The following is a 23,377-nucleotide window of genomic DNA, read 5'->3' as shown; positions in this document are numbered from 1 at the left end:
AAGGGTAAGAGGTTGAAAGTCCTGAAAGGAGGGCAAAAGAGGGGAAAGGCTGTGATTGGCAAGGAATCAGGAAATAAAAAGCCTACAGGACTTAAGCTACCAGATTCAGGGTAGGAAGACTTGAGAAAGGGAGCAACATTACCCTATAAGGAGTGAAAAGAACAGATTCTATGGGAAAGGAAATTCCTTTTTCTGGGTTGTTGGGGGAGCCCTCTAGGACGGCAGCTTTGTCGAACCTTGGATGCCAAGTGGTGGTGGAAGAATGCAGACTTGACTCTTATCTCCCCCGCCGCCCCCACCCACGGGGGGCGGGCAGGAAGAACAGTTCTGCCTGCCCTCAGGAAGAGAAGAGAGAGAGGTACATGAGGTCTAGCTTAAAAGAAGGAGATCTAGAATAGTTGGGGGTTCTCAGATAAAATAGAAATGGGGACTTTAGACCTGGTTTTCTTTTATATCCGTGGGGATGAGAGTAACCGACACCCAGTAATCATCACCACTTAGAGGTAACTTAGGTAAAAGGAAGAGAACGATAATCCTTAAGGTTTCTCTGGTAGGACAGCGAGAGCTTTGGCTGACTGAGAGAAGTGGGGTGGGTGTGACAGGGAGAAACGCACATCTCCTTCCCCTTTCCCTTCCGGTTCAGGGCCTGAAACACACACAAAAAAGGATCTAGAAATGGCCATTGCTGGTCTTCTGGTGTCAGCCCCAGGGGGGAAGGGGCCAAGACTTTGCTTGCTTAGGAAACCACCCAGTGGGACAAATTAGGTTTTTTTTTTTCCCTTAAAAACTCTAAAACAGGAGAACATCTGTCACCAATATGCGAGCTGGTCAGTAGCATTTCATTTCATCATGATTAGAAGTGCTTTATAATGACTTCAAGAGAAATGGCATAGAAGGAGAAAACAAAATTTTTACAATCAATATTTCAAAGATTTGTTATTTTAAAAAAGACTTTATTTATTTGGCAGAGAGAGAGCACAAGCAGGGGGAGCAGGGGAAGAAGCAGACTCCCCACCGAGCAGGGACCCAATCCCAGAACCCTGAGATCAGGACCCAAGCCAAAGGCAGATGATTAACCAATTGAGCCACCCAGGCACCTGGGTGTGTCAAAGATTTAAAATATATTCTAACTCTTCTTCCCTTTTGTTTTCATTATCAAAGGACACTTAACAGTAAAAAACCAAAGGTTGTAGAATTGCTCAACTGTATTTTTGAACTAAGTCTGTCTTTAAGTGTTAATAAAACTTTTTTTCTTTAGTTCTGCACTCAACTGTGCTTTTATTTGCCCAGTAAATACCCAGCTCTTATCTAGATCCTGAAGTTCTCAGACCAGGTAACAGGTTAATGGATTAAGTTTCTAAGTTGTGTTTTCACATGTGTTTTAGCAGTCCACATTGCTATTGTGTTTTCACAATGTGTTTTAGCAGTCCACATTGCTGTAACTAGCATAGTTCAATCAGCTAATCACCAAAAGAGGGTGTTCTGGATCATTGGAATGACCAGAGCCAAGGGTAAGGGGGAGCCCTGAGGATTTTACTACTCTTTCCCCATTTTGGAATAAGCTTTGCTAGTTTAACAAGTAGGATTTCCCAAGTCTAAAAATAGATGGCAGCTGTAAATAAATAAGAATGCAAACTCCTCAATTTAACATTATGTTTTCTTTAAAATGCTAAACATTTTTCCCTACTTGGAGAGGGGCCCCTTGAGTTCTAGGAAGGGTAAGCTAAAAAAACCTCGAAGGGATTATGAAGTAAATATTTAAATGGGGGATGGGCAAAAATGGGTGAAGGGGCATGGGAGATACAGGCTCCCAGTTAGGGAATGAATAAGTCACAGGAATAAAAGGCACAGCGTGGGGAATATAGCCAAGGGTATTGTAATGGCATTGTATGGGGACAGATGGGACTCGGGACCATACCATAATGCAGAGGGTTAAATCACTACGCTGTACACCTGAAACTAGTTTGACATTGTGTGTCAACTACACTCAAATAAAAAAAAATGTTTTTAAGTACCATTTACACTTACTGAAACGTGCCACACGATTTGGTGTTCAGGCTAGCTGCCTCAAGCCAATGTTCAAAAAAACCACAGCAATATTTCTATTTTTTTTTTACTTACTATTTTGTCCAGTCTTATAGTGTTAAAGATTAAGGACTGATAATGGAGAGGAATAATCCTTGATTTCTGCTTGACTGTAGGGTCTCTGGACTTGTGGAAACAAATTCTAGGGAAATATTTTAATATTTCTAACCATTTTCAGTAGACATAAAACTCTTATTCCGATTTCTCTAATAAAAAGAGGAGGTAATATTAACCTCACTTATCTGAAAAACACACCTAAGAATGCATTAGTGTGTATAGAGTTCTCCTACCAGTTTACTTGGAATTACAGGTGTACAAGTTCAGTATTTATTTTGGCTGTAATTTCATGGGCACACCAGGAATGTAGGAAAAAAAACAAAGAAACCCTCAAACGGGGCCTTCTTTTGATAAGTAAGATTTTTCCATTTTAAAACCACCTATGTACTAAAAAAGGAGAAAACCAGAGTATGCCAATTTCAAACACATCGATTGTTAAAAAAATATTTTGGTATCAAACAGAAAGGGTTCATTTAAAATGTAAGTAAAATGAATCTCCATTTCAGTTATGACACCATGCTTGGGAAGACTCATTTTAGAGAGAGGTTCTCCCGGGACGTCTGGGTGGCTCAGTCGGGTAAGCGTCTGCCTTAGGCTCAGGTCATGATCCCAGGGTCCTGGGATCGAGCCCCACCTCGGGCTCTTTGCTTAGCGGGGAATCTGCTTCTCTCTCTGCCCCTTCTCCTGCTCATGCTCTCCATCTCTCCCTGACAAATAAATAAAATCTTAAGAAGAAAGAAAGAGGTTCTCCCCACATGGGTGGTATTATATGAGGCAATCGAACACTGAGCCTTAGATGTAAAATGAAAGCCATGTAGTTAACTGTAGGAATCCTGGAGTTAAAAAACAAAATAAGCATGGCTGTGTTCTCACAGACCAAGGCAGAGTGACAGGACTCCCACAAGATGGTTTCATTTTACCCTCATGTTACTCATTCAACTGCCTTAGAGGAAGTAGCTTGGCCATTATGATAGATAGCGGAAGGTTTCTTTGCAATATCCACACCTGGTCAATTTTTAAACCTAGCTCGAGAAGTTTCTACAGTAGTAGCCAGCAATATCGTTTCTGGAAAGGGAAGCTTTCAGGCAGAGTCTTGAATTAGACCTGCTGGATCCTGAAGCCCTTCAAGATCACTGACTCCCTTTCTGTTTTGCCTGCCCCGCTCCCGACCTCCCCTCCAGCTCTACTGACATAATTGATACCTAACACTGTGTAGTGTTTAAGGTGTGTGTGTTGATTTCACACATGTATATTGCAAAACGATTACCACAGCGGTGTTAACTCCACATGTACTTACCATTTGGGGGGAGATGAGAATATTTAAGATCCACTCTCCCAGCAACTATCAAGTATATAATACAGTTTCTTTAACTACGATCACTGTGCTGTGCATTAGATCTCCAGAATGTATTCATCTTATACCTGAAAGTTTCTACCCTCTGACCAACATCTTCCTGTTTTGCCCACCCACCCCCCCAGCCCCTGGCAACTACCACTTCACTCTCTGCTTCTGTGAATTCAACTTTTTAGATGCTACGTGAAAGTAAGATCATATGGTGTTTGTCCTTCTCTTTCTGACTCATTCCACTTAGCAGAGCACCTTCAAGGTCCATTCGTATTACCCGAATTGGCAGGATTTCCTTCTTCTTGTGGCTGAATAACATTCTATTGTGTATATGTGCCACATCTTTACCCATTCATACGGACCCGTTTCATACGTTTTCACGTCACTAATTAGCATCTTTTCATTTCAGCACTTCTTGCAAGGCAGGTCTAGCACCGATGAACTTGTTCAGCTTTTGTTTGCCTGGGAATATCTTCATCCGTCCTTCATTTCTGAAGGACAACTTTGCTGGAAAGAGTACTCTTGATTGGCAGTTTTATTCTTTCAGTGCTCTGAGTGGATCATCCCGCTCTCCCTTGCCTGTAAGGTTCTGCTGCAAAATCCACTGATAGACTTAGGGGGGTTCCCTTGTAAGTTACAAACTTACTTTCTCTTGCTGCGTTAGGATTACTTGTCTTTAAAAAAAAAAAAAGATTTATTTATTTATTTATTTATTTGACACACAGCGAGAGACAGCAAGACAGTGAGAGAGGGAACACAAGCAGGTGAGTGGGAGAGGGAGAAGCAGGCTTCCCACCAAGCAGGGAACCCAATGCGGGGCTAGATCCCAGGACCCCAGGATCGTGACCTGAGCGGAAGGAGAGCCACCGACTCTCCTTAACCGACTGAGCCACCCAGATGCCCCATGGATTCCTTGTCTTTTGACAGTTTTACTATAAACACATCTTTAGAGAAGCTCTCTTTAAGTTGAGCTTTTTGGGGATCTATGAACCTCGTGAACATGGGTGTCCAAATCTCTCCCTAGACTTGGGACATTCTCGGCCAATATTTCTTGAAATAAAAGCTTTCTGTCTCCTTCTCGGACTCTAAGAATTCACAGATTGTTTCCTCTGATGCTGTCCCCAAGATCACCCACATAAGCTTCTTCACTCTTTCTCATTCTTTTGTCCTTTGTTTTTCTCTGATGAGATCGTTGTAAAGGTCCTGGCTTCTTCTTCTTCTCTTGTTTTTTTCAAAGATCTATTTATTTATTTTAGGGTGGAGGGGCAGAGGCAGAAGGAGAGAGAATCTCAAGCCAACAACCCACTGAGCACAGCACCCGAGATCATGACCAGAGCCTACTCCAAGAGTCAGATGCTTAACCAGCTGAGCCACCCGTGTGCCCCATTGAAGGTCCTGGTTTCTATTTCACAGATTAGTTCTTCTGCTTGATCCATTCTGCCGGCAATGCTCTCTGTTGCATTTTTCACTTCATTCGTTGTATTCTTCAATGCCAGAATTTGTATTTCCTTTGAAATTTCTATTTAACTTCTTGTTTTGTTCTCATATGGTTTTCTGGACATTATTGAGTTGTCTTTCGGTTTTATTGTAGCTCATTAAGCTTCCTTAACATGGCTATTTTGAATTCTTGAGGAGGTAAACTGCAGAGCTTCAAGTCTTTGGCATGGGTTACTGGAAGATTGTTGGGATCCTTTGTTGGTGTCATGTTTCCTTTGTTTTTCCTGTTCTCTCAAGTCTTGCATCTGAAGTAGCAGTCATCTCCAACCACCTTTACTGGCTGACTCTGGGAGAGAATTAATTTCCATGGGGCTTTCCCCGACTTCCTATGGATAGCCTTGCTTCACACTCCTTGCTCCCCTTTGTGGCAGATTTCTGAAGCTTGTATGCCTTCTCTCCCTCATGTGACACACCAGGCCGGGTGCTAACAGCTCCCTTTTGCTCTCTCAAGGCTGGTGCTGAAGCTCAAGTCCATGGTCCCCAAGGGGCCCACAGATTCTGGATGGCTTTCTGGTCATCTGTGAAAGCTGGCTCTCACCACGTATCAGGAGAAAGCCCAGGGACCCAACTAGAGGATAAAGGAGTGTGCGCTTTAGATGTGCAAGGCATGGAGAGTATCTGTGGGCTAGACAGGGTGATGGCGGGGGGAGAATCCATGAGCTAAGTGTCCCTCGTGCCTTGCTGGCGGGCTTCTGGATAGAGCCTGCAATGCAGCCAGTAGGATTCCTGTCTTTTAAAAGCCATCTAGGAATCCTACCTGCACATTCCCTCCCTCTCCCTACCCCCAGTCATGCGGCTCATGAGCCAGGACTCCGGCAGGGCGAGAGAGAAATGGGCCTCTTTGGCGGGTCCTGTACTGCTGGGGAAGCCAGGTGCCCACTCATAGGCTCTCACTTTTTCCCACCGAAGAAATCATATGCAAGGAGGTCTCTCTTGGCACTGAGCCAAGCCACCTTAAGGAAGGTGGGACATGAGTCAAGTCAAACTGTTCCTCTTAGCCTCCCCAGGGCATCTGAACTTGTATCTGTTTAGCTCCAAAGGCATGCCAGAACTTCTCAGCTGGACCCCTGGACATGCACCAAGGACCATCCTCTCTCATCTATGGATGATTGTCTAAGGCAGCGTTCTCCAGGGTCTCTCAGACCACAGCTGGGAGGAGCTGGGGCCCACTAGGGGACCAAGGTTCGTCTGCTCGTTGCCTAAAGCTCGGGTGGGTGAGATTCCTCCCCAGGTCCCTTGGCACACACTGCTGGATTCCGCAGCTCCCAGAGACATGTTTGTCCATGGACAGATGCCACATTGTTGGGGGGTGTATACAAACAAGGTACATCTTATTGGGCCATCTTGCTGATGTGCTGACCCCCTTCTAATACCAAAGTACTGGTACACTAAGGTAGCTACAGAGATATCATCTGTGGCAGGTTTTGGTGAATCTGAGACAGATGAGCGGAAAACAGATGATCTCTATTAACCAGAGCTTCTCATGAGCCCTGAGAAGAATTTAATTGGTGGCAGTCTTCCAGCGAGATAATCTTGGAAAAATAAACATTGGGAATCAGGCCTGGCCCTGTACTATTTAACTTATTCTTGTGCTCTTAATGGAAGGCAAAATGAACAGTCCGGTTTTCTTTTATAACAACTTCTGTTAAACACGGAATGGGGCTAATGGTGAACATAGTTTTCGGAGCTCAATGACAGGACATTCCTAGTCACAAGCTACAAGCATGAAAACTCGCACGCTAGCGGAAATCCTCCACTGTGTCTGAGAACAGAAATATCTTACTTTTTCGATGAAGAAACTCTGCAACCAAAGCTGCCACGTGGACATAACACATTGCTGCCTGAAAGAGGACAAAAAAAGAACAGTCAGCCTGCGTTCCAGGGTTTTTGCAGGACTGTGCTCAGGACAAAGTCTTAGTTCCTCACCTCTGAAAAATCTCCATTTTTTATGTGAATCTTGGCCATGCTATCAAGCCAGGTTTTCCTGAGCTCCGGGGTGCTTGCATAGGACTTGGCTAAGCTATACTGGAGATCAATGAGCATTTCTGGATCTTTCTCATGCTCCTTCATTTGAGCAGTGGCCATAAGAACGGTACGGATTCTCTTGGTCAAGTCTTTGACTTCTGCAGGAAAAGCAGTTGCCTGATTTCAAAACAAACAAAAAAGACATGTTCATTAACATTATTAATGTGCTCTAAGCCTTGGCATCCAATCCTGGGAATAACATGATTTATATTCCTTGGCACTGTTCTTGGTATTTGGTTCTTGGTATATTACATGTCTAAAGAGTATTTTATTTTACTTTACATTTTATTTTATTTTAAAGTAGGCTCCAAGCACAGGATAGAGCCCAACAGAGGGCTTGAACTCATGACCCTGAGATCGAGACCTGGGCTGAGATCAAGAGCCGGACACTTAACCAACTGAGCCACCCAGGCGCCCCTGAAGAGCTTTAAACTAATTCTTTTTAAAGGCTCTACCCTTGATGGCAGTATACTCACAATACATAAAAGCACGGCTTCTGAAGCCAGACTACCTGGCTCTGAACTCTAGTTAGTCCTCCGTAAATCCCATGGCCATGGGAATTATTGGCTGTTATCGTGGAATTTTAGTTACAAGAGTAACTAAAAATGGACAGCTTACTATGGATCAAGCAACGGTCTAAGTGCCTTACATCTTTTATTTTTCCAGCAACCCTATGAAATAAGTACTGTTGTAATTCATTTAACCAATAGGAAAACGGAGGAACACCGCAGTTAAATAGTTTGGCCAAAGTGTCACAGCTGGTTAAGTGGCAGGGACAGGATTGACACCTAGACATCCTGGCCCCAGAGCTAGTGATCTCAGCCACTCTTCCTTATGGACAAGCATACCTATCCCGTCCGCCGATTACCACATACACTCAGGTAGAATCCATACTGCAAACATTTCCACTTCTCCAACTAAAAGGCTGTGAATCACAGGACATTCTCTAAAGAATTTACTAGCTTCTCTCGGAGTGCTGTTTTGTTCTCCAAACCTCCTAAGTTAGTTTTCTCTTTATCCTGGCCATTATTAAGAAAGTACTATCACTTCCTCTTAACACCAGTGGACTGATCACAATTATCGGTAGGATTCAGAGAAGATGAGTGAGGGACAAGTTACAGGGGTTAGGTAGCTTTCCAAGGTGAATATAACCAAATGTGGAGGAAACAGTTCTTAAAAGTGCTTTCTTAATCCCTTTAAAAATAGTAAGTATGGCTAGTAAGGGTCCTTCTTTTTTTTTAACTTTTATTTAAATTCAATTAGCCAACATACAGTACATCCTTAGTTTCACATTAAAGCTCCTTCTTAAACCCCAGTAGCAATTTCATTTACTGGGGTAAAGGCATACCTTGATGACTTTATTGGTGGGGACAGCCCTACGAGAATAAAACTAAGAAATGAGTCATGACAAAGAGTTCTTATCAAGGTCAGCCACAGTGGACCTTGTTTACTTTGAAAAAGATGCTAATCCAATTTTTATATAACATAGAATTAAGAATGGTAATGACCAACGAAAATAAATTTCAGGGTAGAAGATCCTTAATAACAAAAACTGTTTCTATGCTCGTGGGATTAGTTGGAGCATACACTGATCTCTCAGGGAACCAGTAAAACTGGCTGAAAAACAAACTTTCCCAGCCTGAGAAGCACTGGCACTGGTTTTTTTTTTTTTTTTTGTTCAGTCTAAGCAACATTCTTATGGGAATAATCTCTTTTTCTTTGGTACATAGATTCTACATGTCCCAAACATCAAGTATGCTGTGACTGGGAGCTTTTTTTTTCCCTTCCATTTTTTTTTTTTACACAATATTGTTAAATTATCCTGGAGGATGACCTTTCCCAAGAATGGGGTTGATCCCTCTGGGAGGGAAAGCCTTCTACTGGCAAAAGATCCTTCTTCCCTTGAACACATGCATCACTGGAGATCAGGACCTGTCCTCTGTGCAACAAGACAAATGCATTTTTAACAATGTTGGAGGTTGTGCATCTATAGGTAAGAAAGAGGGATGGCGGTCAGGGTCTTGGGCTTGGCCTCAGCCACCTGGTATGTAAGAACAACAGGGTTAGGCTAGGGTTTGCCTATGTACCTAGGGCAAGCCGCAGTCAGTGAACAGAGGATTCCCGAAACCCAGTGCACCAGTAACCAAAATCATAGATGATAATAACTCTCAAAAAAAGAAGCGAGTTTAGAAATCAAGCTCAGAAAAAAATTCCAATCCTACTAGCTATAATAACTACGTGTACGCAGTATAGTCATTTCTCCAGCCAGCCAGATGATTTTGAAGATGCTCTATGTACCAGGCCGTGTTCTGGGTGCTGGAGAGACGGGGCCACACAAGGCAAAGCCCACGTCTTATACACTCGACACTATCAAGAGTTGTGAATCCCATGAGAGCGTAACTAGAGCAGTATGAACTTTTCTGACTTGGAAGGGGTTCTAGTTTACTCCTTGGAGTGAGAACATACCTTCATGGGTCTGTCACTGTTGGCAAAATTATTGATAATGAATAGAGACTCCTGAAATCGCGACCCTCCGCTTAGCGCGACATCGGCTATCAGCTGGCTCACGGCGATTATGATCTGTGGGAAGAAGCACACAGGGTTTTCCCAATGTCTTTTGAACAAATGCTGCTGACTTCCATCATTGTGGAAGCCGTAAGCACACGTATGAAATGTTCCTTTTTAAAATTGCCTCACTGGGTGCCCTGGTGGCTCAGTTGGTTAAGCATCTGCCTTCGGCTCAAGTCAGGATCCCAGGCTCCTGGGATTGAGCCCCACATCGGGCTCCTGCTTTCCCCCCCGCCCCCCGCTTGTATTCTCACGCTCTCAGTCAAAGAAAATCTTTTAAATAAAATAAAGTCTTGTAAAAAGAAAAAGAAAAGGGGCGCTTGGGTGGCTCAGTTGGATAGGTGTCTGCCTTCGGCTCGGGTCAAGATTCTGGAGTCCTGGGATCGAGACCCGCTTCGGGCTCCCTGCTCTTCGGAGAGCCTGCTTCTCCCTCTCCCTCTCCCCCTGCTTGTGTTCCCTCTCTCACTGTGTCTCTCTCTGTCAAACAAATAAAATCTTGAAAAAAAAAAAGAAAACGAAATAAAAATGCTACACCATTCCATCGTAATCTGTTTTCTTCATACACGAGGGGTTTGAATTCTTCTAGAAGCAGAGCAACTTGTCCCAAGGGCAAAGTTTATTCAGCCTTTTCTTGGTTAGATGCGAACGACTGTTCACAACTCTTAGCACAGCTAGATCTAAAACGGTTTGCAAGATCATGAACTGAGACAACGGTGGTCGGGTCTCTGCTTCGACTCCGCCGGCTAGGTCGTTGCCATGGCAAAGCTGGGACTAGATGACATTTTTCTTGGGTGGCTTATCAGTGCCTTCCGCTAGTTGATTTCAGAGTGCTGGACTCCCAGTGGCGGCCCCTCAGCTCCCTTCCTGGTTTCTGACTCTGCTCTCTCCAGTTCTGATGGCAGGACACGTAAAGGCCTTAGGGGGTTGGTCTGAAACTCAGGTTCCCTCGGATGATCGCCTACGTGATTCACACTCTGGTGCTGATGGCCGGGGGCTTTATCCCCACTCGCGGGAAGCAGGGTTTGGTGGGAGCTGTGAGCACAGGCTCTAGAGTCAAACTGCCTTAGATTCAGCTTTTGGCTTTATCGATGATTCATTGTGTGGCTTGGGGAAAGTTATTTCACCCTCCTGTGCCTCACGGTTCTCATTCGTCATATGGGGAGGATAACAATACCTGCCTGATAGCGCGGTTATGAGAGTGAAAGAGAGCCTAATCACAAGACCAGTTAGCCCTTTTTTGAGCACTTACTATGGGCCGGAGATGGTTTGAAGTCTTCACATTTATTAATGCGTTTATATTTCAATAAATGACTTGAGAGAACGGGTGCTCTGACCCCGAAGAACGGACCTTAATGGGGAATTTCAGGCATACAGACGTGTTTACCATGCAAGTGTTTTTTGGGGAAGGCAGTCTTTAAATGGCGCCTCATAAAAGCAAACAGCAAAAACCACAACAGGTAATGCTGGCCCTCATATCCCAAAGTAACTATGTAGTAGATTTTATAGAAAGCGTCTACCCCTATCAGATTTTCCCATTCCCGATGATGTTTCTAGAAAGCCACTGATGGTTGCTTCCCCATTTCTTTTTTTTTTTTTTTAAGATTTTATCTATTTGACAGAGAGAGAGACAGTGAGAGAGGGAACACAAGCAGAGGGAGTGGCAGAGGGAGAAGCAGGCTTCCTACTGAGCAGGGAGCCTGACGTGGGGGCCTGATCCCAGGACCCCAGGATCATGACCTGAGCCGAAGGCAGACGTTTAATGACTAAGCCACCCAGGTGCCCCTGCTTTCCCATTTCTAACCCAGTCTCCAACAAACAACTCCAGTGGAACAGACTGTGGCAGGGAAGAAGTTGGAAATACGACCAAGGATCTCCCAGAAGGCAAAGATGCCTAGTGAGTCAAGAAGGCCCATCTGTGGTTTGGCTCAGAGCAGTTTCATCCAACAAGCAAAAGAAATGTAGACAATGACAACTACCACACGGTAAGTGTCCCTTACACACATGCTAGGCACGGTGCCCAGCACTACACACACTTTCTGTTGGACCCTCACGGTAACCCTGCAGGGCGAACCACACCTGCCTCCTTTTACAGATGAGGCAGAGAGTTGAAGACAGATTGAGTCCCTTGCCTAGGGCCACACAGTAAGTACGTAGCTGAACTGGGATTTAAACACAGGTGTGAGGGGTTGTGGCTCAGTCGGTGCCTGGGTGGCTCAGTCGGTGAAGCGTCTGCCTTTGGCTCAGGTCATGCTCCTGGGGTCCTGGGACTGAGGCCCATATCCTGCTCCCTGCTCAGCGGGGAGTCTGCTTCTCCCTCTGCCCCTCCCCCTGCTCGGGCTTTCTCTCTCCACCCCCCAATAAATAAATAAAATCTTTAAAAAAAAACTAAACCCAGGTAGGTCTGATTCCAAAGTTTAGGCTTGCCACAAACCTGGAGCCGTCTCTCGGTTTTCGCTAACTGGGCATGCTGGAACATGAAAAAACAAGCTAAATTACTTGTTATGGTAACAGCCAGTTGTCTAACCAGCTGTGCCATCTAACAAAGATTTTGTCTGGTACTCAATCATTTCTTTTAATCCTCATGAAACCCTGATGACGTAGGCACAGATATTTGCCCCTAGTCTGCATGTGAAGAAGCTGAGGCGTTGAGACTATGGAAGCGGCTCAAGGTCACATGGTAAGTGGTACTCCTGGAGCCTGAACTAGAGCCTGTGCTCTTGACCTCTACGCTCTAGAGCAGGCTGTCCAACAGAAATAGGATGTGAGCCCCATAGGCAATTTTAAATTGTCCCATAGCCACATCAAAAAGTAAAAAGACACAGGTGAAAATTAATAAATTTCACTTAACGCAACTCTGTCCAAAATATCACTTCAATGTACAGTCAATATAAAATAATTGAGATAGTTTACTTTTTTTGTACTTGGTCTTCAAAAGCCAATGTGTATCGTGTATTTACAACACATCTCAATTTGGCCTAGCCGAGTTTCAAGCGCTAACTGGCCCTATGTGGCTAAGGCCGATTGTTATCGGACCAAGTATCTGAAGGTCTTGATACTTGATACTTTTTTAGAGGCTAAAGATTGAACAGAGGAAAGAATAGGAGTGGGCTGCCTGGGTGGCTCAGTTGATTAAGCGTCTGCCTTTGGCTCTGGTCATGATCCCAGGGTTCTGGGATCAAGCCCCACGTTGGGATCCCTGCTCCTCCCTCTCCCTCTGCCCCTCACTCCCCACCCCCCAACTCAAGCTCCAACTTTTTCTCTCAAATAAATGAAGTCTTAAAAAAAAAAAAAAAAGAAAAAGAACGAACGGGAGCTTTGATTTTCACAGACCTGCAGATGTGTCCTCAAAAAGGTTTTCCTTTTGGTATACTCAAAGTTGTTTCTCATCAGAAGGTACAAAAGTGCAGATGCTTCGTTCCTGGTTGAGCTAATCTTCGAGGTACAGCACTTTAAAACCTCATAGCAAAACGCAGCACACATGTTCACCCTTCCTTTGAAAAAGGCTGAAGGGAACTAAAGAACAGGAAAAACATAAGTAAGTATCTGAAAACCCAATCACAAAAATCAATCCATTATCACATGCCTATTATATTCTCGCTCAAAACTGTATTGGCTGCTGGTGCACCTGGGTAGCTCAGTCGGTTAAGCATCTGCCTTTGGCTCGGGTCACGATCCCGGGGTCATGGGATCAAGCCCCGCCTCGGGCTTGTGCTTCTCCCTCTCCCTCTGCCTCCCCCCCACCAGTCCTGCTCATGCTCTCTCTCTCTCTCAAGCAAATAAATAAAATATTTTTTAAAAATAACAGGAGAATTCAAGTCCATAGACAGGTCACTACGAAAATGTGCAACACTGATTATAAATGCAACAGATCCAAGAAGAGCTCACGATGCTCTGGAAAAAATGACTAGGTTCTTGATAACAGGTATTAAATTAATAAATGGCTGAGATGATGAATGATTGATGGGTGCCAGTTTGGGCTCTGAAAACAGGAAGGACCATCTGCATTGCTTACACTTTCGCTTTATGTTTAAACTGTATTTGAACAGTTGCTTATAGTCTGAACTCCCAAACGCTGAGAAAATTATAGGGGGAATCTATCCATCAAGTAAAGTTGATCTTTTAACAAGCAGACGCGCATGCATCTTCTACTCATAAATAGCGTTGAGTAAACTGTATTTTGGCATTAGAAAGAGAGTGCAAAAGTGACGCAAATCTTCCAAATTGCCAAGCGGCTGTTACTCTGAAAATGTATTCATTCTGCTTTGTGGAAGATCAACTGTCCATATAACAGGCTGGTTACAATCTCCCATGCCTCCACGGCGAGGCAAGCAAGTGGTTAAGTTCCTTCAAGGGTACACAATGGAGTTTTTTAGGAAGTGTGAAGCTAGAGGGCCACCCTTTCCAAATCATTCCTTGGGAATCTTAAGTTTAAACCCATGTTACAGGAACTGCACCCCCCTTCTTTAAAGTAACCTCTACACCCAGTGTGGGGCTCAAACACTTGACCTCAAGATCAAGAGTCACATGCTCCACTGACGAAGCCAGCCAGGCGCCCCAGGAATCTACTCCTTTTATCACCTCAACACCAAATAGAAATGCTGTGCAGATAATGAATGTTTAATGCATGCTTTCTGATTGGCAACTGGGAAATCTCATCAACAGTCCCACCAGATGAGACTAAATCTTGCTGGGCAAGATACTCTAGTATGAAAATAAAGGTGTGAGGAAGGGCATGGGGATAGCGCAGTTAATCCGCCACACTTAGCCTCTACCTCCACCATACTTCTCTGAGTGGAAAATGGCCAAAATCATCAATGACCTTATTGTCAATCCCAATGGACTCCCTTTCCTCCATTCTTATTACACCACTCCATACCTCATAATACTGCTGAAACTTTTTTCTCCTTTGGCTTCCATGATATCCCTCTTTTTTTACCTTTCTTCCCACTTCTGTGACTGCTGCTCCCCTCTCATCTCCACAGATTTCTTTTCCAGCCCTTTCTCGGTTGTTTTTCTCGACTGTATCGCTCTTGACCTTTTTTTGTTGTTGTTTGTTCTTCCTCTACATACTCTCCAGGGGAAATAAAACCACTCCCATTGCTTCAATTACCACTCATATGCTGATGATCTCCCTAGTTCACTATGCTCCAGTTAAACTGGGCCTTTCAGTTCCCAGAATTTTCAGTTCTTTCCCAACTCTGGGCCTTTGCATATGCATGCCCTTCTCCCTAGAGTGTTCTTCCTTGGGCTTTTCAAACAGTTGACCCCTTTTCATATTTCAGGTCTCATTTTAAAAGGGACAAGCCTATTAAAGTAAGATATCTGTGGAGCACCTAGGTGGCTCAGTCGGTCAAACTCTTGATTTGGGCTCAGGTCATGATCTCAGGGTTGTGAGATCGAGGCTCATGTCTGGCTCCACACTGGGCATACAGTCTGCTTAAGATTTTCTCTCTCCCTCTTCCTCTGTCCTCCCTACCCCCACCCCACTTGTACATGCACATGTGCTCTATAAAAAAATAAAATAAGGTAAGGTATCTCTTACAAATCATTATTCTCTATCTTAGCACCTTGGTTCCTTCCCAAAACTTATAATTACTATTTTATTTACTCATTTATTTTCTTTCCCCCAACCCCACTAGACTAGAAGCTTAGCGAGGGCAGAGACTATGTTTCTTTTGCATCCCCAGCACTGTATCTCTAGTACCTAGTACAGTGCCAGATAGAGAAACGGTGTTCAATAAATACAGGATGGATGGATGGATGGATGGATGGATGGATGGATGGATGGGTGGATGGGTGGATGGATGGATGGGTAGGTGGATGGTGGATGGATGGGTAGGTGGATGGATGGATGGATGGATGATGGATAGTGGATGGATGGGTGGATGGATGGTAGATGGATGGATGGATGGGTGGGTGGATGGGTGGATGGATGGGTGGATGGGTGGATGGATGGATGGATGAAGGATGGATGGATGGGTGGGTAGATGGATATATGGATGGGTGGGTGAGTGGATGGATGGATGGGTGGGTGGATGGATGGATGGATGGATGATGGATGATGTGTGGATGGATGATGGATGATGTGTGGATGGCTGGCTGGCTGGATGGGTGGATGGATAGATGGTTGGGTGGGTGGGTGGATGGCTGGCTGGCTAGATGGATAGATAGTGGATGGACAGACAGATGCGTGGATGGATGGATGGATGGATGGGTGGGTGGATGGATGGATGGATGACCCCAAATCTAGTTTCTAACCCAGATCTCTCTCTAGAGCAAAGATCTATATATCCAACAGCTAATCCTAACTGCTCTAACTGGATGTCCTAAAGGCACCTTAAATTTAACAGGTGCACAAAACAGAACTCATTAACTTTTATCATCTCTTACCTAACTTATTATAGTAAGTCTTTTTCCTGCCTTTATTATTGCCACCAATCTACCTTCCACACTACTTTTGAGAGAGTTTTCCCTACCTGCACCAATCTGCTTTTAATGCAAATCTAATTGTGTTGGTTCCATGCTCCCTGAGGGCTAAAAGATGAAGTCTAACTCCTAAGATAAGTACATAATCATCTGGTCCCCCTGACCTCTTCAGTCTCATCTCTCGCTCAGTCCATACTAAGTTCTATCTCTACTGCAATGGAGAAACTTTTGCTAAATTTGGACATTCTCCCTCCTCCTCCCCACCCTCAGTTCCCTGTATAGACTTGTTTTATTCTAGTGGTATTTGTGGATATGTGTGCATATATGTGTGTATGTTTCCCTCTACTGTACAATAAACCCTTGGACTGTATCCCTGATACAGTGTCTAACACCAGGAAGTTCCTACCTGAAAACTGTTTGGTTGGTGAATTATTTCTGAATTTCTTTCCCTTAGTTGCTTATAACATGCTTGTATTGAATTCAGTTCTCCAAATACTTCTTTATTCAAAAATTATATTAAGGAGGGATGCCTGGGTGGCTCAGTGGGTTAACTGCCCACCTTTGGCTCTCCTGGGATCAAGTCCCACATCGGGCTCCTTGCTCAGTCGGGAGCCTGCTTCTCCTGTTTCCTCTGCCCCTCCCCCCACTTGTGTTCTCTTGTGCTTGTTCTGCTTTTTCCTCTCCCAAATAAATAAATAATCTTTAAAAAAAATTATATTGGGGTGCCTGGGTGGTTCAGTCGGTTAAGCAAGTCTGCCTTTGGCTCAGGTCATAATCCTGGGGTCCTGGGATGGAGCCCCGCATTGGGCTCCCTGCTCAGCAGGGTGTCTGCCTCTCCCTCTGCCCCTCTGCTCATGCTCTCTCTCTCCAATAAATAAATAAAATCTTAATTAAAAAAAATCAAAAATTATATTAAGGAGTGGCCATTAAGAAACCACCTTTAAGCCCACCCAAGTTCTGTATCGAGTAAATGCAATAAGCCAGCAGACAAATAGTGATGACAAAAAAGTTCTCCAGGCCCAGCTACTCCACTACACAAATCAATTAATTGAATTTCTTTGTCCTGTTGGAGATCCATCCCAGCGTAGAGGCCTTGACTGTAGCTTTCCATAACTGCAACTCCATCCTGGCTTACGATGCCCTTTATTACGTTTAAAAGCCATCAAAAACAGACCAGGAATAAATTTTGGCCATCTGTTTGAATCCAATTTATTCCTAAAAGCCTGAGCTAAGGTTTGCGCCGAGATGAGGTAAGCAGCCTGAACATTTGGAGCCTGCAGACACAATTAGCTTTGAAAGGCAGAAATCATTCACCTGAACTCGTACTGAGGGCCTACTGTTCGCAGGCTATGATAGCAGAGCCCGGGGTTAGACAACCTGGTCTCTGCTTGCCAGGGGCTCATACAGGAGCACGTGGATTAAGTTCTATAACCTCGGCATGAGAATACTTTGAGAAGAAGCAAACTAGAAAAAAACCCGGCAAAGCTGGTCATCTGAAAATGAGACTTTTCCTAGGAGCCTGTGGGAAAGGGGAAGGAATGGCAATGTGAAATAGAAAGCGTGTTCAGACTTTACGGGGTTCTTGTTGGGCCGTGTTCGTGTGCGCTGCCGTTCTACACCCGTACTTACAAAGGCCCTACTTCATAGCTTCGTGAACGGAGGCTCGAGGACGTCACTCCAGGCACCCACGGTGCCCTCTTTCCTGCCTGCCACGGAGGGAGTCCCACAAGCAGCTCAAAAGCTGTCCTTACCTTACTGATGAAGGCTCGCAGGGAGGCAAAAACATGTTTCAGCGATGCTTCGGACTGTCCATTTTTAAGGAATGCCAGATGAATATCAAATACTTTTTTCATTAGTGGGTTGTGGCCATCGTTATTTAAAAGTTGACTCTACAAAACATTTAAAAAAATACATTTTGGGGGCGCTTGGGTGGCACAGTTGGGGAAGCATCTGCCTTTGGCTCAGGTCATGATCTCAGGGCTGTGAGGTTGAGCCCCACATCGGCTCCCTGCTGGGCGTGGAGTCTGCTTAAGATGCTCTCTCTTCCCCTGCCTCTGACCCCTCCCCTGTTCTCTCTCTCTCTCTTTCTCTCTCTCAAAAAAAGTAAACCTGGAGGGCCAAAGCAATTAACTGCATTACACAGAGAAGAGGAAAGAAAATGACTGATTTTAACTCAGGGGGAAGCAAGCACAATTTTCTACTTTTGAGTTCTCCTGCTAATATTACATTATGGGACAGTTACGTCATTTTTACTCTTCAGAGCACTCTCCTATTATCTCATCTTACTCCCTCGACAACCTTGCAAGATCATGGTTTTTACCTTCTTCTTTTTAAAATCCTCACGATGAAGGGGCACCTGGGTGGCTCAGTTGGTTAAGGAACTGCCTTTGGTTCAGGTCATGATCTGGAGTCCCAGGATCGAGTCCCGAATCAGGTTCCCTGCTCGGGAGGAGTCTGCTTCTCCCTCTGACCCTGCCCCCTCTCATGCTCTCCCTCTCTTTCTCATTCTCTCTCTCAAACAAATAAATAAAATATTAAAAAAAAAATCCTCATGATGCCGATTTGTGTGGAGAAGCAAACATCTGAGAAAAAGCACTGAACGTCTGGCCAGGGAAGCTAGCCAGCCTGCCTTGGCATCGTCAAGCCTGACAAAACACCGCATCACCATGGGTATCTGGGCAAACCAGTTCAATCCTAATTCGAGCTAAACATGACTGGATATATTAATAAAAGTGTGACAGAAAACGGGCTTTAAACACACACAAAAAAATCAAACAACAGAAGTTCAGAGGTAGGGGCGCCTGGGTGGCTCAGTGGGTTAAAGCCTCTGCCTTCGGCTCAGGTCATGATCCCAGGGTCCTGGGATCGAGCCCCGCATCGGGCTCTCTGCTCAGCGGAGAGCCTGCTTCCACCTCTCTCTCTCTGCCTGCCTCTCTGCCTACTTGTGATCTCTGTCTGTCAAGTAAATAAATAAAATCTTTAAAAAAAAAAAAAAGAAGTTCAGAGGTAGCAAGAAGCTTGAGGACAAATGAGTCCAAACCCCTCCCTTCGTGGATGTGGCAAGGGAGTCTCCATGAATCCCCAAGGTCACACAGTAGCTAAACGAAGTCTGTCATCCAAGTTTCCAGACTATTCATTCGGGGCTTTTTTACTACGCTGTGCTTCCTCTGACTAATTAATTTGTGTACAATGTTTTCTTTAGGACACCACCTGAATTGTGACTTCTCATTTTTACCTTGAAGCACTGGGTGAAAAACGAGATGGTATCCAGCACTGTTAGGGAAACTTCAGTAGCAGTGTTGCCTTCAAGAAGTGCCTGATGGAAAATGTCTGCTTCAGTTGTTGCGGAGCCTAAGATTACAGAAAAAAATTTAATACAGACCAACGAAGAGAATCACGTGACTGTTTTGAATGATTATTTGCCTCCCCCGCAAGACTCAGAGAGAGACGAGCAAGAAGAAAGGGGGCTCTCAGTATCCACAGACCTAATGAGCTTCGCTGTATTTATTTATTCCTTAATCAAATATGATCCTGGCTAATCAATGCCACTCATTCTTACTTCAGCTCTGTTATCAACAGCCCTGCAACAAGTAATTAGGTGTCTCTGCTTCTTTGGAGACAAGATCTCAGGGATGAACTCAGATGATGTGACTAGGGAACAAAAATGAGAAATTGCGGAGGGCAATGGTGGCGCCTCCCCCCCACCCCCGCCAGTTTCTAATCATGCCAATGTTAGGGGACTTGTTTCTAGATCAGAAGAAAAAGAAAGCACCTGGGCCAACCGAAGGCAGCAGGTCCCTTATATTTTTACAAGGGACAAGAGCAAAGCCGAAGTCCATAAAACTTGCATTCTTTTAAAGGTCTTGAGTCTATTATTAGCTCAGGGTCCATCTACCCAAGACATTTGTTTTTATTATTAGTCCTCACGACAAAGTCAGTTTGGCTGGCTTCCTTTTCAGCAACCTCCAGGGGACTATATGGAAATGAAAGATTTCTCTTTGACTTTTTATTAATATTTGCTCTTCAGAGGATCACTTCCACTTAGAGAACCCTCTAGCCTTCCCCGCCTGGTCAACATTTCTCTCCTTGCCCTGTTCTCCTTGTCAATATTTCAACACATGTGCAATATGCCTTTGTCAAAATAGTATTTGCAATTCTTGCACTTCTGCAGTCAGCTCAGCAGGGGTAATCCCTTAAAATCACTGAATGAACAGATATTATATATACTGAACAAATATTACAGATACTATTATATTAAGATGCCATTGTTTGCACTGAAGTTTAACAGTAGGAACGAAGGCTAGGCAGTGTAAAATAATATGATGAGAATAGCAATTCAGTGGGGGAAAAATCAATTTCTTTAATACTAAACTAAGAGAAAAACCATGGTTACCTAAAAATCACTGCAAAATCCACACATAGTTTATTAGATATTCCTGGATGACAAAAGGCCAGTACATAAACACAGAGATATGTCAATACATCCATAGATGTGTGGTCATTTCCGATTGTATTGGTGATTTAAGCTAGAACTCCTTCAAGTTTCCCCAGCATTATGTGTATGTTTTGAATGGGTAGCCTACCCACATTTTCACTTACTGTGATTAAGTGTAAATGAACTCTCCAGGCTGCTAAGATGCTGAAGTCGGGCCTGCATCACTCCTGATCTGTTTCGAAGAGCTGGCATGGTCTGCGATTTTCGGTCTATTCCAAAGTGCTTGGACAGCCAGGCATCATGTATCCTAAAAATATTTTAAAGTTAGGAAATGGAGTACTCTAATACTATATCGCCATGTTATTTTTTTTTAATTTTTAAAAGATGTTATTTATTTATTTGACAGAGAGAGAGACAGCAAGAGAGGGAACACAAGCAGGAGGAGTGGGAGAGGGAGAAGCTGACTTCCTGCTGGGCAGAGAGCCCGCGGCAGGGCTCAATCCCAGGACCCTTCACCAACTGAGCCACGAAGGCGCCCCTCAATGTTATTTAAAAAAATAAAATAAAATAAAAATAAATGATGAGGTTTCCACATAAACAGTACACTGTGTTCAATATTCTATCTACTATTACTCAGCTTGAATGAGGCAGCACTGGAAACTGTATGAAGTTTTAGTGGATATTTAAAAGAGCTTTTGCTACGAGAATATAATTAAGGAATTTAGAAAAAGCTTCTTCCTTTCCTCCTTAAAAAATCAGAATCTTATGGATTAAATTTTGTACATCTCATTTCATTTAACATATATAATGATTCTCTGCAGTAGGTGATATCAGTAAAATATCATATGAATATATGTTTCTATATATTTACTAAAATTCTCATCTTAATGTATACATGAATCCATCCTTGTATTTTAAACTTCATGTCTGATACTGACTCTTAAATATATTTTATTTCACATTATTTTACTTATAAATTTATCTATTTTATATTACTCTAAAAAAAAATCAGAATCAAGTGGCCAACGCTCCGTAAGGCTTGGTCTTTTCTCAAAAGGCAACGAAGGGCAGGAGTCACAGAAAATAGTCAGAGGGATACTCAGAGTGGAAATGAGGTGGGGAGAATTCCTGGGGTTAGATGTGCAAGAAGGAATGCCAATCTAAAATGTTTCTGGCCTGGCCTTAAACCTGGATCAGACATGTCTGTTACTAGGATATGCCAACTTTTGCTTTCCTTCAGTTTTAAGATTCCATTAAAAAAAAAAATTACAGCTGGGTCATATGGGAACCCAGGAAAAAAAGAGTTTGTCTATCCTCTAGTAAACAGAGTGGGAGAGCCAGCAGAATCACAGAGGTGAAGGCTCACAGTGGTAGTTACCGAGCTGGCTCTGAGCCACAGGGAAAGAGAGTGGAAATCATCACCGGAATTACCTATTATTAGGATGTTCCTGACACTCAGCCATGAACTCCATCCAAAGTGTCTGTTTAGTTCTTGGAAGTGCCATGGAATTTCACTTTTATAAAAAGGACTCTATCTGAGCTCCTTAACTCTACACCCCCTAAAAATAGATCTCACTGAAATAAGTGATCTTTTTCTTAGGGTCCCTCAAACACATCCTAAAGCATTTATTTCATCAAGACTTAGGTGGCAAAAAGAAGAGAACAGCTCACAGAGAATGCATGTCCCAGCTGCTGTTGAGGACTTCTATTTACCTTAGCAACTGAAGTCAATATTGACATGTTGTTGGTAAAAGTACAGACCTTACAGTTGTTCCCACTTTATGATTTCCTGCCTTCCCCTGGATCTAAGCCTTTTCTCACCTCTTTCAGAAAAGACAAGTGTCTGTTCTTGGATTAGAACAGAAACTCCGCGTAGCAGGCTAACTGCTACCCTTTGGAAAACTTAAAAATACATCCATTCACACTAGTTTAATTTACAGTTTGAGCTGAGACATGTTAAATGAAGCTCAGGTAACTTCACGTGAATGCAAAATGAAGAATCTAGGTTTTTACGTGGCACGATCAAGACTGCCATCTGTTGGAAGAGAAGGAAAAAAAAAGTAGAAATTGCAGTGGGAATTACCTGGCTATGTTTCTTTTCCCCATGTATCTGAAGTGGAACAAACATACTCTAGGAAGAAAAACAACAGCACGTTAGCGAGATATTGCCACGCTTTGCATTTTAACGAACAATATTCAAAAACTCATGTGTTCCAAAGAATGGCCCATTTAAACCATATTATGACAATATGTTTTGGTATACAGATACATTCACATAACTACTTGTGGGTTTGCCATATTATATCTTTCTAGATTCATTTGCTACAACTACATTAGCAACAAAAAGCTCCATGTTTCTTCACCTACAATTCTAACGACATTTAAAAAGCTTGTCAATGCAAATGATGATTCTACATCGTGCTCTCTAATGTTTCATAGCAAAGATCTCTAGTTTTAGCCATTAATACCTAAAGAAAAAGTTTCTTAAGCCCTAAAAATTAGAGCAATTGCTATATTTTTAAAATGGCATGAAATACACCTTCTATTATTCAAAAATCTCAAACACATCCAGAAGTTGGGAGGAGAGCATACTAAATTCCCATGTACTCAGCACCCACCTGCTTCAACGGTTATCGGCACAGGGCCATTCTTGTTCATCCTCTACTCTGAACAGGTGCCCTGCTCACCCTCCTCTCTCCTTACCTCCTATATTTTTTTTGAAGCAAACCCCCAACATCATATATTTTCATTAGTAAACATTTTGATATAGTTTTTAAAAATTGCAACCTCCGTTTTGTTTGCTGATGTTTTCTGCAAAACTTTGAAGACTTTATAGGTGCACCGAGTATCCTCTTTTTGTTTTGAAAGACATGCACACAAAAACATCACATTTATGCATGGCTCTTTATTTCTTTTTTTTTTAAAAGATTTTATTTATT

The 23,377-nt window shown here is 43.4% G+C and overlaps 1 protein-coding gene across 5 annotated transcripts in view; it reads right to left on the bottom strand.

Moving 5' to 3' along the window:
• DOCK11 (dedicator of cytokinesis 11) overlaps positions 1-23,377 on the bottom strand; it is a 193,871-nt gene that overhangs the window by 32,190 nt on the left and 138,304 nt on the right. For 4 of the 5 annotated variants that reach the window (XM_032844786.1, XM_032844783.1, XM_032844784.1 and 1 more), the window contains 8 exons: positions 22,522-22,569; positions 20,603-20,745; positions 19,239-19,354; positions 17,755-17,892; positions 12,908-13,090; positions 9,476-9,589; positions 6,911-7,126; positions 6,768-6,825 (listed from right to left, as the gene is read on the bottom strand). In XM_032844786.1, coding sequence (XP_032700677.1) covers positions 6,768-6,825; positions 6,911-7,126; positions 9,476-9,589; positions 12,908-13,090; positions 17,755-17,892; positions 19,239-19,354; positions 20,603-20,745; positions 22,522-22,569 — 1,016 coding nt within the window. The remainder of the gene's footprint in view (positions 1-6,767; positions 6,826-6,910; positions 7,127-9,475; positions 9,590-12,907; positions 13,091-17,754; positions 17,893-19,238; positions 19,355-20,602; positions 20,746-22,521; positions 22,570-23,377) is intronic. The other variant, XM_032844785.1, reaches the window with a different exon arrangement.

The sequence above is a fragment of the Lontra canadensis genome, unplaced genomic scaffold (assembly GCF_010015895.1).
Source record: "Lontra canadensis isolate GAN:19392208 unplaced genomic scaffold, GSC_riverotter_1.0 scaffold155, whole genome shotgun sequence".
Taxonomy (NCBI): domain Eukaryota; kingdom Metazoa; phylum Chordata; class Mammalia; order Carnivora; family Mustelidae; genus Lontra; species Lontra canadensis.
The sequence above is the reverse complement of the archived record's forward strand: the minus strand, read 5'-3'. Positions and strand labels throughout refer to the sequence as shown.